General features: G+C 38.5%; 1 protein-coding gene across 3 annotated transcripts in view; it reads left to right on the forward strand.

The window, feature by feature from the left end:
- The window catches only part of COX10 (cytochrome c oxidase assembly factor heme A:farnesyltransferase COX10), a 156,580-nt gene that overhangs the window by 102,383 nt on the left and 36,485 nt on the right, over positions 1–17,712 (forward strand). For all 3 annotated transcript variants that reach the window (XM_077833733.1, XM_077833735.1, XM_077833734.1), the window contains one exon: positions 2,206–2,276. In XM_077833733.1, the coding sequence (XP_077689859.1) occupies positions 2,206–2,276 (71 nt within the window). The remainder of the gene's footprint in view (positions 1–2,205; positions 2,277–17,712) is intronic.

The following is a 17,712-nucleotide window of genomic DNA, read 5'->3' on the forward strand; positions in this document are numbered from 1 at the left end:
TTTCACTTTTGACTTTGACGGTGTTACTTTCTTTTGCGTGAAACAGTCTGTCTCTCAAAGCATATTTATTGTTGTTCACATCTTTCTCCAAGTAAGCTCCTTTTCCCTTCCTCTCAACATCTCTTGTATTTGTCATGTTCCAGATCCTTTGTAAACCATTTAGGACAGGGCATGTATCTTAGGACAGGCTTAAACTAAAACGTTAGGTCGAACCCACTATGTCACTCGGGTGTGAAAAATCCAACCCCTGAGAAACATATTTAAGAAGATCTAACTCCCAGTGTAGACAGCACTAGGTCGACAGAAGAATTCTTCCATCAACCTAGCTACTGTCTCTCTGGGAAGTAGATTAACTACAGCAACAGATTTCAGAGTGGTAGCCATGTTAGTCTGTATCAGCAAAAACAATGAGGAGTCTTTGTGGCACCTTAGAGACTAACAAATTTATTTGGGCATAAGCTTTCGTGGGCTAAAATCCACTTCATCAGATGTATGGAGTGGAAAATACAGTAGAGAGGTATAAATACAATCTCCCTGGACACCCCTTCTTGTCAACTGTTGAGAATAGTCCACTTCCACCTGCATTGAATTGGCTCATTAGCACTGACCCCCCCGCCCTCAATTGGTAAGGCAACTCCCATCTTTTCATGTGTTGTGTATTTATACCTCTCTACTGTATTTTCCACTCCATGCATCAGATGAAGTGGGTTTTAGCCCACGAAAGCTTATGCCCAAATACATTTGTTAGTCTCTAAGGTGCCACAAGGACTCCTCATGGTTTTTACAGCAACAGAGAATCCCTCCCGTTGCTGTAGTGAGTGTCTACACTGAAGCGCTACAGCGGACTCAGCTGCGGCATTTCTAGTGAAGACATAGTCTCTTACAGCTCCTAGCACAAGGCTCTCATCATAGGGCGCTACTGTGACATAAATGATTATGCCTTGTGAATTAACAGCACTATAGATGTGACTTTATTAATTATAATCAATAATTTTGCAAACGTGAGAAACTAAAGTCACAAAATGGTTTGAGGATTGTGGTACCCGAACCATTTTTGACATATACTAGCCTTCTGCACAGATCGCACATGAGTTTCTTGTCTTTGTAATGGGGGTAGCAGCTTGCCTTTGGCAAGTAGCCAGGCCAGTAATGTGGCATTATCAAAATTAAGATGTTTGTTCATTTTAACTCAAGGTGGGTAAACAGATACACTGTCTGGCTGAAAAATAGCACAGTCCAGCCCATCATAAGTCAAGCATCTATCTGCAGGCAACAGTATTCAGTCATTCAGGCTTTGTTCAGAATCATACATTTCATTACATCATTACTTTTTCCATATATTTATGTCCCATATAACTGGTATCTTGCCCCGAGTGTTCATTCCGCAAATAGAGGTCGGTGTCCAGTAAGCACTGGTGTATTGGTGAACCACTGAGAAATGACCCTGGTTGTTTTATGTCATTAGCTTATTGAAATCTAAATAGCTTTATGGGGTCTTGCTATATGGAAAACTGGATTTGTTATAATAATAGAATAATAATAATAAGAAGAAATAATAAGAATAATAAGTTCTTAAAACATTGTCCAATAAAACCCCACTGGAGTTCATAGCATGATAGCGCTCTACTTTTCACATAGGCAGTGTTTAAAGTCAAGTTGGGTTGTCACACTAAATAATTCCATATGGCTTCTTCATTTACCATTTATCATATCACTAGATGCTACATGTAGTTGCAGTAGCATTTACCAGAGTTGATTGATTTTTGAGCGGGTCATGGGTTCTCAGAAGTTGGATGATCTTGAAAACATTTATAGCATTCATCTTGCAAAACCAGAAACACCTTATTTGCAAGGACTGTTTACATAATGTACAACTGGAGGCAGAGGAGGGGGCTGTTTTGTGTGTGTGTGTGTGTGTGTATGTAACTTATCAAGAGCAGAAATTGAAATTGGGCTTTACTTCAAATTATTACATTTTATGGACTCGTTCAAAATATTTTTGTCTTCCAGGTAGTTTTCTTTTTAAGGGGAAGCCAAAAGTATTAATGTACACTATCAAAACTAATGTAAAAGGGGGGTTGCCATTTTAATTGTTATTCTGAACCTTCAAAAATCAAGACTAAAGCACCTACAAAAACAGACAGTACATTCTATGCTTGGTATGGTCTCCGGCATCCTTTCAATCCTTCCTTTTCTTTTATACAGTTCTTTGAGGTTCCCTTTGACTCAAATATGAACAGGACAAAAAACAGACCGCTGGTGCGAGGACAGATCAGGTAAGGCTGCCCACACCTGTTCCCTGTAATGAGAAATGAACCTATTGTTCCTTTTATGTGTCTTCTCCCTTGGTCTGTTTAGATAAGCAAATATTTCAATGTGCAGATAAAAGACTAAGAAAGAGATGCCACTCTTTGTGTTCTGATAACTCTGAAAGTTTGTAATAGTCCCATGAAGAGTTTGTCAGGATAATGAATTGTTTTTTCAAATATTAGATAGTGGTTATTGCACAATGGCCTTTGTAGATATGGTAATCAAAAGTTACCATCTGCATGTGTTTTGTGATGAGCCCATGCAATCTCTCCGACAAAAGCAAACTAGTGAGCTTTATTTAGAAATAAGCAGCTGATCCTAATTGTTGCTCCCTTACATGCTAAATAAAAATTGTGATTCCACCAATATCTATTGTTAAAGGAGTAGGGAATCCATCTAAATCTGTTGAGATGATTTAATATGGGGCTTTGTAAAATTACTAGTCCATCACTAGCCAAAGGACTAAGTCTACTAGCTAGAAATCAGTATGGAAGATTGTGGGGGGAGGCGCAAGGCGGGAGAGGGTGGCATCAGTGAGGTACAGAGACTAATGCCCTGATGAGGAGTTCGACCTTCACACCCTACTCCTGAGAAGAGGGGAGGGTCTTGGAGTCCCTACCAGGGTGCTGTCCAGTCATATTGCTTTGACCTCTCTCATTTTAGTTTCAGACTAAGAAGTACATGGTAAATTTAAAGGGCGCTCCCTATGTTCTCAGTAGGAGCTTTTGGGTGCTGAGCACTTCTGAAAATCTGGCCCTTAGTTTATAAGCATCTTTCTCTTAAGAAGGAGCTATGGTTGAGAAAATGTTTATTTTGTAATGTCTGGATTGTTTATCATTGCTGTTTGCTGAACCCTCATTGTGTTGTCTCTAAGCATGGTATTCCAGAGCTGCTCATCCGATATACCCTAGGTACCACTGAAACAAGTACCTGATTACAAACGAAAAACTATGTTAAGATGGAGCTATGGTTGAAAGTATGTACCAGTCACTTAAGTTTAAAAAAAAAAAGTTACAGGGATGTTGTAGTTACCCCAAACTGATCATGTTGAATCTAAAGCACTTACCAGAGGGTCAGGATTCAGGCTTGCAATCAGACCAAACTCTATAATGTAAATCACGTAGAAAGTCATCAGTTTACATGGTAGCCTTTGTTATGTTTTGTGCAATAAGCTCTCAGAAAGAGAGGAAAGAAACTAGCATACTTAATTAAATCTCTATTGAATTTTACTTAACCTTGTACTTTGGAAAGGAAGCAGCTTGAGCAGGAGTCACACTGCCATGCAGCACAGCACAACCCCAGCAGTAGTGTGCACATTACAAGGGGAGACAGCAGACACTCAAAAAGCTATGAAACAGTACAAATATCTGACATTCAGATGTTGAATAGTGATGGACAAAAGATGGCTACCTTTAAAAAAAAACTTGTGTGTGAGTTTTGCATCCTATGTTCCTTGTATTCTTCATGAGAGAACAGAATTCCCTCTTCTGAAACCAGAGCACGCCAAATGTAACATACAGTTTTGCAGAAGGGTTACATCTAATTGAACTTTACCTCTTAATTTGCAACAAAAAACCCTCAGATTTTTAATTTTGAAAGAAATTTAGAATTTCTCCTTTTCATTAGTTCCTCTTTGTCCCCCTTTCCCTCTTGCAGTATTTTAATGATCTCATTTGTACATCATATATGCATTCATTTTATCACTTGAGAAAAAGTGAATGGAGCCCATTGCAAATTTGTAGAATGCCCATAGGGGGAGCTGCTAAAAGTTACCCATATAAAAACTCATATTATTCTTTGGTTGCTTTATAGAGTACAGCTTTGTTTTCCATTTGGTAAATCATAAAGCCAGAATAAAACTGAGATGGTGACTTTTTAAGAAAAGAATTTTATAACATGTTATCTTCTGCTTTCCATAAATACAAATAAAAATCTAGCATCCCATGGGGCTCCCGTTTGAAAAGAAACTTAAAGCAACCCTGATTTCTGTTTGCATGTCTGTTCTGTTTCTCGAGGACTGGGTTCCAAACTTTTTAAAAAACATTACACCTTATTTGCAAATTTAAAATGAAGCCCTCATTCATAAATGATTCAACAAACAATTTTAGTATAGCATTTCCATGATTTGTGCCAAGGATTATTTATAACAAAATTACGTTTCCCCTTAGGGTTCTATGAACAGTTGGTCCTATTTATTTCTGTGTTTTATCCATCACCTTTGGAGGACTGGAAAAAAGTGATGGATGAAATTACAAGAAAATTGAGACAAAATAGTAAAGTGAACCCTAGGGCTAAATTCACTCTCATTGTAAATAGTTGGAGTGCTTCAACAAACTTGTTCTGATTAGTTCTGTAAAATGGTGCTAATTACGGATTCGTAAGTTTAGTTAATTTTATTTAAAAGCACATTTTACGGAATATTGTAATTAAGATGTCTGTCAAGCACAGAGTGAGCCAAATTTCACACCCACTATATACTAGTTTATCACCGCTCACTTACATCAGGTCTGTATTTGGCCCAGTAACTTGAAAAAAAGTGGAAAGCTTCCTTTCTTCATCCCAGTCATACTCAGTAGAGAGTTTTATATCACTCTGTATTAGCATTGCCTATAATATTCCTGGACCCAAGTTAGCATAATTAGAAAAGTTTTTTTTTTTTTTAATTCGTGATTTAGGGAGAGCAATTTGTTTTACAGGTTTCCAGCATCCTTAAATAAACTTCACTGTTGGTTGAGGGCATCACAGATTGGCAAAACATATTTATCATACTTTAAACTTTCTTACCTTTCTTCTTTTTTCTTGAATATTCCCTTCCACCACAAAATGATAATGTTGGGGACCTCGTGTAATCACTCATCAATCTATGTACCTGACTGTCAACAGCTAATTTAAAGTTATTTAAAGTGTCACTTACCTTGAATGATGTTGACCTAATTCCCTGTAGACTTTGAGCATGCAGCCCTTATATGAGATTGTTTCTTCAGTGGTGTAGCGGAGTAGAATAATCCAGTGGAAGCGATCCAACCATGTTATATTTTGCCACATATTCCCTAGTGTTCTTTGAACCTCGTTCTTTCCATGCCGGTAAAATAAAATTCTTAAGTGGTTATGCTAAAAACTAGTCAAAACAGACTAGACAGAGATGGATACATTGTATTTAAAAGGCTGGTGTCTTGGCTCTGGGAATGGATCCAAAAGTTTGGGTTTGTGCACTGAGTTCTTGCCCATATGCTTAAAATGTGTTTAAATCATTTTTAGTCTGGTTTTGACTTTCTTTGGTTGCTTTTACTCTGAAGCGTTCGGCATACGTTTTAATTCTCTTCTGTTCTAGTCACTTTAACTAACCCCTCATTGTGACATCTGAGTGCAAACTACTAACACAAGCTAGGCAGCAGTGATCTTCCAAAGTGTGCTTCAGTTCTGATCTGGAGGATTCCCTTTTAGGGATGAGAAGGTAGTTAAATCTGCATGGTCTGACTCGTGTGATCCTTGGGCTCTCTGCAAAGGCTCTCAAAAGTGGCTCCCAATTGGGATGGCAGCTTTGACATGGACATCTTCCCACAAGGAGCTATGCTGAGATTACCAACTTACTTTAGCGAGGCTACAGAACTCCGAAAACCATCCTCAATTCCTGCCAACTTGGGCAGGAATCAAACCGATGCCTGAAAATGCTGTTCTCTTGAGCCATCCAGTCCCCACATAAGCCGTTTGTATGCTGTGTATTTACTGTAAATGAGCTAATTTATGAAAGTACTTTTAGAAAATTGTTTAGTATATTAGAGAAATTATTACCTCAATGTCTCATTCTCCCTCATATTTTTCATTGTGATCTATTTGGGGTTTCCGTCCCACCTTTAGCCATAGCAGGTTAAGAAAAATTGGGGGAGGATTTTAATTGAACCTGTTTCTAACATTTTCCACCTTCCCTCTCTGCATGTTTAAAGTAATCTTACCCCCTGAGCTTCACTACTTTATACCCATTTACTTGTATGTCAGCTTTGCTTCTAAGATTTCATAGGGCCTACGCCTGAGCTCCTCCTACCGAGTTCTGAGTGCTTGCAATTCCCATATGTTTCAGTGAGAATTCTCAGCACTTCACGAGAGAGGGCCCTTGACAACAAGGTTGTTTTATGGAGTGCAGATAGTTTTCCATCATTATTCAGTCTATGCATGACTGGGAATAGGGTTTTTCTTTACCCTAAATTTGAAAATTGTATTGCACTGATCAGAGTGTAAATTTGGGGTGAGGGGTATCCTGAAGGTTACAAATCATAGACAGATAGTTCTGTAGAACAGTCTTCCTTGAATGGTGAGGGAGCTGTGCAGATATGATCTTGGGAGAGTGAGTTTTGGAGGAAGAATCCTCCTTCATACTCACTGGAGCACCTGCAGAGGTACATTGATGCCTGTGCTGTGAGATCACTGGCCTGGCCCTACAGCCATCCAAACAGAACATGTGGTGATGCACGAAGCCCCTGCCGAGTCGGAGCCTATGCCATAGAGGGCACACGTGCATAATCTTTCACAAGCCCCAAACGCAGTCCCCCAGCCCCTTGCATAGAAAAACCACACTGATTCTGCTCCCAGGAGACGTCTGCAAGAACTAGTTGGTGGATTTGCCCTCAAGGGTATGTCTACATTGCTATAAATGACCTGTAACTGGCCTGTTTTAGCTGACTCGGGCTTGCGGGGCTCAGGCTGTGGGGCTATAAAATTGTAGTGTAGACATTCAGGCTGAGGCTGGGTCATCCTGTTGCAAAAATAACAAAAGTAGAACTGAATGCAGCTTGTCTCAAAGCACTATCCATCATCCTAGCCTGTCCACGTGTCCTCCTCCTCCCTATTCTGACCCCTCAAGTCCTGTTTGGAAACGGACTACTTAAAATCTTCTTCATACTTGGTTGCAGTGTTAAACTCATTGAGCGTATTTATGTTCCGCATTATAAAAACAGTTATTATTTTTCCTGCTGTGAATTGTGTTTATGTAATTGATGGGAAGAATTTCCACACACACACACACAGACAAACCTTTGATTTCAATGAAATGGCAACAGCCATTCTTTTTAGTTTCCTGTTCAGTATGATTTATTCCATACTTTTTTAAGACGATGGATTTGATTTTCTTGCAGATTAGTTTAAATAAATCTCTTACACTAACACCAGCAACTAGTGCTAGTCTAGTTTCCCTCTTCTAGGAAGACAAGCATCCTGATCCATTATAGGTTGAAGGTGACTATCTTGGCTTTCCTGCTACCACACATTTGTGTATATACTTTGTTAAATAGCAGCTGTTTTCATGCATTACAGTACAGTTAGACTAGCTATGCTAAGCACTCATAAAAAGTTAATACAGGAACACATTTCTCTAGAACAAATGTAGGTTTTCATCTCTAAATATCACTAAATCCTCTGTTCTGAATAATTTACTGTTTCAGTAGTTCCTGGTTCTTTGTACACCTAACAGTGCTGGTACTTCAGGTTTTTGCAGCACCTACCATTACACTTGCATTGAGTGTCTTTGGCTTGGAGTTCTGTTTGAGGATAAGGGTGCAGATTCGATTGTGGGATTGGAGTGTTACTCTTCCCACCAGCTCCACCTTTAATTACATGGCTCTGCACCAGGCCATAGAGCACAGCACATGCTTGCTTCACAACATGGGTTTGGAGCAGGCTGGATTCTGCTCTAGGTCGGTGTGCACCCAGTGGTGAATGGTATAACTGAAGTTGTAGAATTGTCTCAAAAGGTTGGGAACAATTGACCTATCAGACAAGTAATAATTAACTTACTTTAATACAATTACTTAAAATATAATTGGAAGCTTCTCTGCAAAGAAAATTTGCACTCTTGACTGTGGCTTTTTCATGTGTGTTTTAATAAACTCAAATTCTTGGCACTTAATTTGGCAGAAGACACTACTTAACCAACCCTGATAATGCCTCAGATATTTGCAGAAATGAATTAAATATTAATTCAGTTTGATAAATATATTTCCTGGGACTTTTATTACCCTCTCACTTTTACAGTGCACAAACAGCTACTTTCTGTATTTTGCCTTTTTCGTTCTTACAGCCATAATTAACTCTTGACAAGCGAAGAGTTTTCCACTTTTTGACATGTGTGACTTGAGTGTCAATTCTGACCAGTGTAGCTCGTAAGCCCACAGCTTTGGAGAATCAAACAGAAAAAGACCCTGTGTCCTACCAGTCTGTCAATGTAAATTGTTTGGGTTACATCATCCAAGAACAAACGTTACCATTTCTGAGCTGCTGCAAATACAAACATTTGCAATACATTTGCAGATATATAGGCTGGGGATTGCATAAACTGGTGGAACACTCCAATGGGTTAGATGTTCTGTATTTATTTAAGATTGTGCTGAGATCCAGGATTGGTAAAGCTCAGCAACACATCAAGCCCAATTCATCAATGTATGGCTTTTCACTGATTTGGTTGTCTGTGGCAGGCCTACTAACAGCTTAGCAAAACAAGAACATGCTGAAGAAATGTCATATGGGTTACAAACCTGTCTCTCCTGTAACTAATGTGTAATGAGAATGATTCTCTTCTCATTAACTCCGGTGTAAACCAGGAGTAACTCTGTTGAAGTCAATGGAATCACACTGGTGTATATGAGAGAAGTTTATGACCTTGGTTTACACTGAAACCTGCACTAAGGATTAAGCAATCCGCTATCTTAAACCAGCATTTTAAAGTTTCCTCAAGGTTTCAGTACAATTTTGGTTCCCATTTAAAGCTTAAACCTTTACTTAAATGGCTGATTGTTCTGGTGCCTTGGGTGGTCATTTCAGGCAGGTTTCACTGTATTTAAAACAAAAGTTAAAACAAAAACTCCATAAATCTGTAATTCTTCAGAAATAATCATTATAGGAGATCAGATGCTTATTTCCCTCTGGAAAACATTCCAGTGTTTTGCTTAGAAAATACTTGATTTTAAAGGGACGGCCCTGAGATCTTTGTAAGTGATAAAAATGTTACTTTTTTCGGTGGGAGGTTTTTTTGTCTTGTTTAAACAGAGCACAATTCAAAGCAGACACCACCACGGCAACCTTTTCAAGCAACTTTTATCCTGCCTGTATGCAAGCTTTTTTATTATTATTTGAAAACAAGTAAGTGCATTTTTCCCCTGCTGGGTTCCTTTTCTTTCCCATGTTCTTCAGAAGACAGGGAAGTTGGCATTGGCTACATTTGGTAAATAAGGAATAAAAAAGGCAGCTTTATATTTTTGACATGTCCAATTACTTGTAAAAATGTAGCCCATGCATTCTAAGCAGCGGGGCTCTTTTCCCCCCCCCCCCCTTAATTCTTTCCATAGCCATGTCATGGGGGGGATGGGGAGAACCTCAGGGCTAAAATACAGTTTAATGAGAATAAAACCCACATCAAAGGGTGGACTAATGGAATGATATAATGCTTGCTGTGTCACTTTCCCAAAGGGACTATGGATGACAGTACTTATATTTCAATTATCTATTCACTGTGTGCATAAGATGTTGATTAAATGATTCTAAGGCACTAGAGTTCTTTTGTAGCATTCACAGAAAAACGTTGATTCTGCACATTATCCTTAGATCAAAATGTATATTAGCAAGAAATTGTATATTAATACCTCCATATATATTTTGTTTCTCAGAGCAATTAAAAATTTTTATTAACACCAGCATTACATTCACATTCATTTTGGTTAAAATGAAGACTGCAGAAGTTACTAGCTATTCAGCTTGTTCCTTCAGCTAACTCCTGCTGTCTGAAAATAATTCTGCAAAAGCTCAATAGAGACATTCCTTTGTAGGCAGCTTTCTGTTTGTTAAATATAAATCCTGCGGAAACACTTGACCCCTCACGACTTGCTGCTTTTCAGTTCAGCTGTGGGGCCTTTACCACCGAATTATTTATCAGAATCTTTAATTGCATGTGGGACAGTTGATAAATTTGAGTACATTGTACATCGCATCACGTTAGGAAACATCCCAGATGCTCATGTATAAACCAGAAGTCACGGTGCATTTGGCTAAATAGCAGCTCCATCTGCTTGTGAGGAACACTACAGAGAAGCGATATGGACTCCTAATGGAGTTGTTTTATCCTCCCATGTCAGTGCCACACCAGGGGGTAGAACACAGTTAACTTGAAGGAGCCAAACCATTGTATACTAATTCTTCTGATTTTGTGTTTGATATGAACGGGCCTTTTGGAACACTCTGGTCTGAGCTGTTCAATTTTTAAAAACTAACTTGACTTTGCTTCAGAGACAGTTGTTGAAATGGATTTTCACAATCCATCCATTATGGCTCATAAAAAAACAAGCAAATGTTGTAAAGCCCAATATCACATCTTGTCCAGAGATGTTTCCTTCTGACCCCCCTTTACTGAGTGTCTCAAACATTTCAGATCCATGTTTGTAAATTTTGGCTTAACGCAATCAAACCCCTAACACTTTATTCCCTTTTAATAGTATTGAACCTTATCTGGTCTAACCACAACAGCACCATTATTCAACATGTACCCAGTGTTCCAAGAAATGTCACTCCTCAACAAGTCCATTACAGCGCTGCCTGTGATTGTAAGCTGTTATACTTTGAATTCTGTTTACAGTAAGTCATGTTAAAAGTTCATTTCTTCTATAAAGGACAGAGTTTATCCAGTCTTTAAACAAGGTATACCTTACACATTATCAACTTGGCAAGTCAGATAGCAGGGGGGTTTCTTATACTTTAATTAGTTTTTGCTGGCATAGTCCGTGCTGCTCAGTCTTTATAACTAGAGAGGCCGCATTCCTGAGGTTAAGATATGCAAAGAGCCTGTCTCACATTTTATGTGAAACTACTTGATAAGGACATAGAATCACATGGAGTATTTTGTTATAAACCAAAGAGTAAATAGATGCAATCCACAGTAATTCTCACTGAGGTAGCTGCAGGACAATAGGACATTATATAGTCATGTGCTGTGGTGTTGGATGTTCATTGTTTTGTTGTTGTATTTCTTCAAATTAGTCAAATATAGCTCTAGATGCCAATCTTATGCTGTGGACACCTACCTGAAAGGTTAAAACATACCAAATAATACATAAGGTTGGTCATAAATATAACTACCCCCCAGCCCTCACTTCATTCCTTGAGTGACAGCCTGAAAAAACAAAGTAAAATTTGGGAATATTGCCTCAGTACACTGCTCATAGTGCAGTACTCTGGTGTTTTGTGTGTATCTTAGTGGTCACATTTTAGAGGATGTTTGTCACTTGCCCCCCACTCTACGTTTGGTCACTTCTTACAGGGATGAGAAGTTTTTGCTGTTGTTTCTCAGAAGTCTTGCATGTTTAATTTTGGGTTTGTAGAAGAGGAGCTATTAGTTCAGATCTGTTAATATTAGCACTGAAAGAACTGTTGAAATGGTTCTTGCTCTGTGGTGCTGGAACCGAGTCTGGCATCCCTCAAGTCATTTGACTTTGTTCATCCCCACACTGGTTGCAGCAAATGTTCTCAGCACTTTTGCAGGGAACAGTTTCAGGGTCCTTTTCCATTTTGTGTGTGTGTGAGCTCATGTCACTCCTGCTTCTGTCTAGGTTATGCTCAGAAGCCCATTTCCTTCTTTCATAGACACCCAGTAGTGGTGTCTCCAAGATAATTGTCTGTTCACCCAGCTCCACTGTTCTTAAATCAAAGTGTGTTTCACACAGGTAAAAAGTAGAGAAAATCACAATCAAAACAGCATCACAGATTATAAACACAGCTAGGTTAATCAATGCAGAAAGCATAGGCTGTGGGTTTAAATACAAAGACTATTGTACCATACACAGGAGAAAGTTCTCTGTCTCAATCAGCTGCTGCTAGTCTGTCTTTCACTGTCCCAAAACCCATGAATGAGTCTCAAAAGCTAAAAAAAAAAAAATCTCCCTCTACCAAAATGGATTATTTTACTATATAGGAAAAACACGTTCCTTTATCATCTCATTTCTCTGCACCCCATATCCAAGGAACAGGGACAATTTCCACACTCATCTTATCATGGATTGTGTCTAATGCATACTGTCCTACCGAAAGTAACTTAATCAAGGCCACAAAAAGAGAATCGGTACCATAGTTAGCTTTAAAAATCAATAGTTTATCCTGTGTTCAATCCTCTAAACCATATCTCTTTCCATTTTTTGATGACTTTAAGACTTTTCTTTCTTTTTCCTGCGGCTGTATTCTAAATTTCATATATTCTCAAGGCAAGTCTGCATTACAGCATATTATCATTTTGGAACACAACTGTGAACAACTGTGTTAGATAACACAGTATTGGCATACCATAGGGGTACCTGACATAACATGCTGAACATGATTTGTCCTGGTCTACTCTGATTAGTAAATCATAGTCAGCATCATGTTATCTAACATGTTCAGACGTGATAATTTTATGATATAAACAACTCCTATCATGATACGACTAGAAAAATAGAACTCACTTTATTCATCCTCACTACCTGCCTTTTGCTTGACTAATCCCTACCTATATCTTTCCCAGGAATGATATTTTAATCTAAGCCTGCTCTTGATTATCTGTGGGGATGCTGGTTTGACTATCTCCCTTTAGTAATAACTTTTACATAACTTTTATCCTAGTCTATATTTATTTACATAATGCCTTTCATCCCAAGAGAATCAGCACTAGGGGGGAGCATGGCAGCTATTTAATAACACTGCACAATACTGTAAGATAAGAAATGAAGAGTATCCACTAGAAATTGAAGTGGGGATTTAGGTATGCAAAATGTAGCTTCCTTACATTGTAATTTGACTGTTCATTTGCTCTTACGGCTAATAATGTCTAGAGTCTAGCTTTCCCTTAGACTATTGCTCCTGCCATCCTCTGATACAGTGAATAATTCCTTTCCGTCATTGTTATTGGTCTCTTGAAAGGATTTATAGTTTCCGGTCTTATTCCTATTAAATCTGCTAATGGCTGGCCCAACTTTTCTGCTGATATTTTTTTAGAAAAAAAATTGATAAATATTTTGCACTGCGAAATTCTCCATCCTGATCAGCCTAATGCAACTTCATCCATTGCTTTCTAAGGGCATCCACTGTGGAGGCCTCTGTGGAAGTGTGTGTTGAAGAGATTATAGGTTAAGAACCAACTCGAGAGGGGAAGGTTGCTATGTTGAGAGGAAATATTACCCATTTCAGTGTTTGTCATCTTGCACTGGTTTTTAAGTGAATAGAGGATTGAGATTTTAAAGTAAAATAAGTGGATCATTTAGTTGCCAGTTTGGTTAGATTATAAACCAGGATTTAGTTTAAATATTATGGGGGGCATTTTTCAAATTTACTGTAGGTTTGATTTGTAAGCACTTAAAAAAAAAATCTACATTTTTCTGACTGCAGGGGAGCTGCGAATATTATTCACCCTATCACTCCTCTCTATCTCTCAAAGACATATAACTAGGAGCATGTTAACCATCTGCAGAATTGCTAAGAATTGTTATGATTAGCATTATGGTGTGTATAGCAAATGTAATAAGAACATAAACATTTTATAAGTATAGATTTTTTTATTTTTAATGTTGTCTTTTAAATAAAGTGACAAGGCCATTTGCAGTTTCTGTTTTATCACAAAGGACAGCTAGCATAAGGAAGTTAATTTATCTGAACATAAGAACAGCCATACTGGGTCAGATCAGTGGTCCATCTAACCCAATATCCTGTCTTTTGGCAGTGGCCAGTGCCATATGCTTCAGAGGGAATGAACAGAACAGGGTAATTTCGAGTGAGCAATCCCCTGTTGTACACTCCCAGTTTCTGGCATTTGGAGGTGTAGGGTCACCCCAAGCATGGAGTCGTGTCCCTGACTATCTTGGCTAATAGCCATTGATGGACCGATCCTCCATGCACTCATCTAACTCTTTTTTTGAACCCAGTTATACTTTTGGCCTTCAGAACATCTTATGTCAATGAGTTCCACAGGTGGACTGTGCATTGTGTGAAGAATTACTTCTTTTTGTTTAAGTGTGCTGCTTTTTAATTTCATTGGGTGACCCCTTGTTCTTGTGTTGTGTTATCTGCCTTAGTATGATACAAGTGCAAGTAATTGTAAGTTAGTATAAGTAAACCAAGTCTCTTCAGAGTTTCTCAGTAGTAACTTCATTCCAAACCTGTGGTCACTATGATCCCAATCCTGCAGGCTGATCCACTACCCATGCAGAACCCCATTGGCTCAGAAATGACACACAAAGTGTACTTGTTCCTAAGGCCAGATCCTGACATCATTGTACCAGTGTAACTCCATATAAAAGGAGGGCAGGATCAGAGCTATAGTATAAAGCTTTAGATTAAAAGAGCCAGTCCACCCCGGACTCCAATTTTCACTCCCTCGTAATTTTATTTTCTGTTGAAATCCCTCTGCTTTGTCTCATCCTAAACCTAACGTCTTTGTGGAAATCAGCAAAATCGATGAAGCCAATTTTGAGTAATGCATGCATGAAAAAGCAAGATGTGTCCCTTTTAGAATGAAATGTCTCTTTCAACCTAGACTTGTTAGTTTATGATAGTTTTAAAGTCACTGGCTCTGGCAAGGGAGACAGAACATCTGCAGCTCAGATTCTTTAGGATCTGGAGAAGCTAATTGCCTCCAATTTGGTTAAAATACAGTGTCAATTACAACTTTTAAACAACAGCTATATACTGTCATGACAGGAAGGTTTGGATTCTATGCATGGGTTATTTCCTCGTTGGGAGAGAAATGAATTGACACAGACACAGCATATTTTACCCTACTCTATATTTATTTACAATAAATACACTTTTGAACACATACATAGCAAAGTCAGAGTGCAGTTTCCAACTGAGAGCCGCAACTCAAGAAAGCAACTCTATATCAGTTTCCACCCAGACTTGTATGTTTACCATTGCAAGACTCTGTGTTCACCATACTCTCAACATATTAAATCCTTTGTAATATCCAGGTGCCACTCAATATCAGATTCCCCCTTTCCTGGTGGGACGGTCTAGGTGTCAATCAAAAACACTTCCAGGTTGGTGCTGATGAAACTGGGCTTACTCTGTACGCAAAAGAAGGTAATGCTGGCTCAAGAGGGACCCCTTCCTAAATCCTTGCATTTCAAAGCAACTTCTTTTGAGACAATCGGGGCTGTAAACTCCTTGTCAGGAGAGACAATATTATAATGGTGGTCTAAATTCCTCATTTAAGTGTCTTTAAGCGCTGGACCATTAACTCAATTCATTAGGGCATTCGTACCACAGTGTTTTTTATACTCCTTTTGCAGATAGATCCTCCTCCCGCCTCCTCCCATTTCAAATTTAATTTATTTATTACAGATCATTTTTCAGATCTTCATCATATCAACATTTTTACTTTTTGAAGTGCTTACAAATAGGTTTTAAATTATTACCAAACCCTTCAAATGTAGTGGGTTTTGTTATCTGAAAGCTAAGATCACAAACATCCAATCAACAATATACCAAGCAGAAGTCCATTTAACCTTGTTAAGGAGCACAGGTAAACCCCGATCTACGTTACAGATTCCAGTAGTGTTGCAGCTAGATAAGGGGACGATGATACTGTACCAGGTCTTGTTCAGATTGGGCCTAGAACATTCCCAACATATCCTTCGTGATGAGATTCTAAACCAAAATCCATGTGGCTTGCAAACATTGAGAGTAACGGAGATCTAAGTGATGAGATATTGATGGCATGATGATACTGCTTCTTTTACATTTGAAGTGGAAGTTAAATAATTCATAGAAGGGATTGACACGTCTCTGCTATATTTTAACCCCTCCCAAAAGACCTTCTCTAAAGCTTCAGGCATGAATGACAGAAAAATGCATGTTCTGATGCCCTGAGTTGATGGGGAAGTGAAAGGGGTGGGGGAGGGTGAAGGGGGTTGAGTTCTCAATTAGAACTGTAATTTAGTTTTACATTTTAGTTTTAAAATAAATCATCTTCCAGCCCTCATCATGAGTCAAGAACCTTTTTGCATGATGGAGTGAGGGAGAATAAATGAATATCTATTAGGATTTTTTCCCCAACTCTATACCATTTTTCTTTTTTCTTAAAATAGTGCCATTTTAGCTCATTGATAGATACTGTTTAGTTTAATGAAATTCCGGTTCTTTGCAACATCAGACCCCAATCAGCAGCTTTTCACATCTTTCATAATATAAAATTGCACTCTGGCTATGGAAGGTGACATTAAAAGTGAGAGAGCAGCTTCTCCATGTTTAGTAGAGCTTGTGATTGATATTGCATAAGATGTACATAAGCAACAGTATCAGTGAAGAAAAGTGTTCTCCCAGCAATAAATCCATTCTTCTGAAGCTAAAAGCTATTTTTTCCTTTTAATTTGGAAGAAATATCTCTCATTAGAGACTAACCAAATCTCTGATTAAAAATTGTAATTGAATGTAAAAACATTTTGTCATTCTTTTTGCATGTAAGTGTTTTATAGGGAAGATATGCTGTGTAACTGTACTAAATGAAAGGCATAACACTTAATTGTTTAACCACTGATTTAAAACATCAAATTTGTGTGTGGATAGCATTACATCAGTCATAAGCTAACTGTCAGGCTCTTATATTTCAGAACATACATGTCCGTAACAAAAGTTAGAAATTTAAAAAAAACCATCAGTGATAGAGAGCTACTGGTCCGGGGAATGTTATTCCAGTTTGTTTCCCTTATTTAGTATTATTATTGCTGTATTACTTTTCCAGTTTGCCAATGTTCATGGATATGGTTTTTATTACTAAAGCTATAAATACTACAGTTTGAAAGGATTTATGCAGAAAGTTGAATGTACTTTCAGCATCGGTGGATTGCCATAATTCAATTGTCTTTGGTGGTTACTGTTTGGTTTTGAATGCTCTCTTCGTTACTTTGAGTTCAGAAGTTACACAGGCGCTTTCTTGGCCTTCAATCAAAAACCCTTTCAAGGTGACATGGTGCTGCTTAGAAGGAAAAGCCTGCAACTTATGGCAAGACCTATTTTCTACAGCGTTCTGACCAGTCTTCTACAACCAGCTTCACCGACTTTATGCCACCCAGGGATTCAGCTGTCCCAGAGAAATACCCAGCTGACACTTGAGGGTAGTTTTCCAGTTGGAAAGCTGGGCCACGGATCCATGTCAACACACTTCAGGGCATCAGGGAGGTGGGTGGATTTTCCTCCCCATTATCTAACTTGTCCAAGCAGGAAGAGTTCTCCTTATTGTACCTATGTTATTGCAACTGCTTTGCCCCTAAGATCCTCAGACTTCTGCTTTTCTCTCCTTAGGCTAAGAGCATTGGCTTGGGTGGGATTGGCCAGGGGAAGCTTTTCTGAAAGTTCAGGGCCTTCCTTCATTTACTTAGCTGATCTCCAAAACAGGCCTGTTTGCTA

This window comes from Eretmochelys imbricata, chromosome 14 (assembly GCF_965152235.1).
Source record: "Eretmochelys imbricata isolate rEreImb1 chromosome 14, rEreImb1.hap1, whole genome shotgun sequence".
Taxonomy (NCBI): Eukaryota; Metazoa; Chordata; order Testudines; family Cheloniidae; genus Eretmochelys; species Eretmochelys imbricata.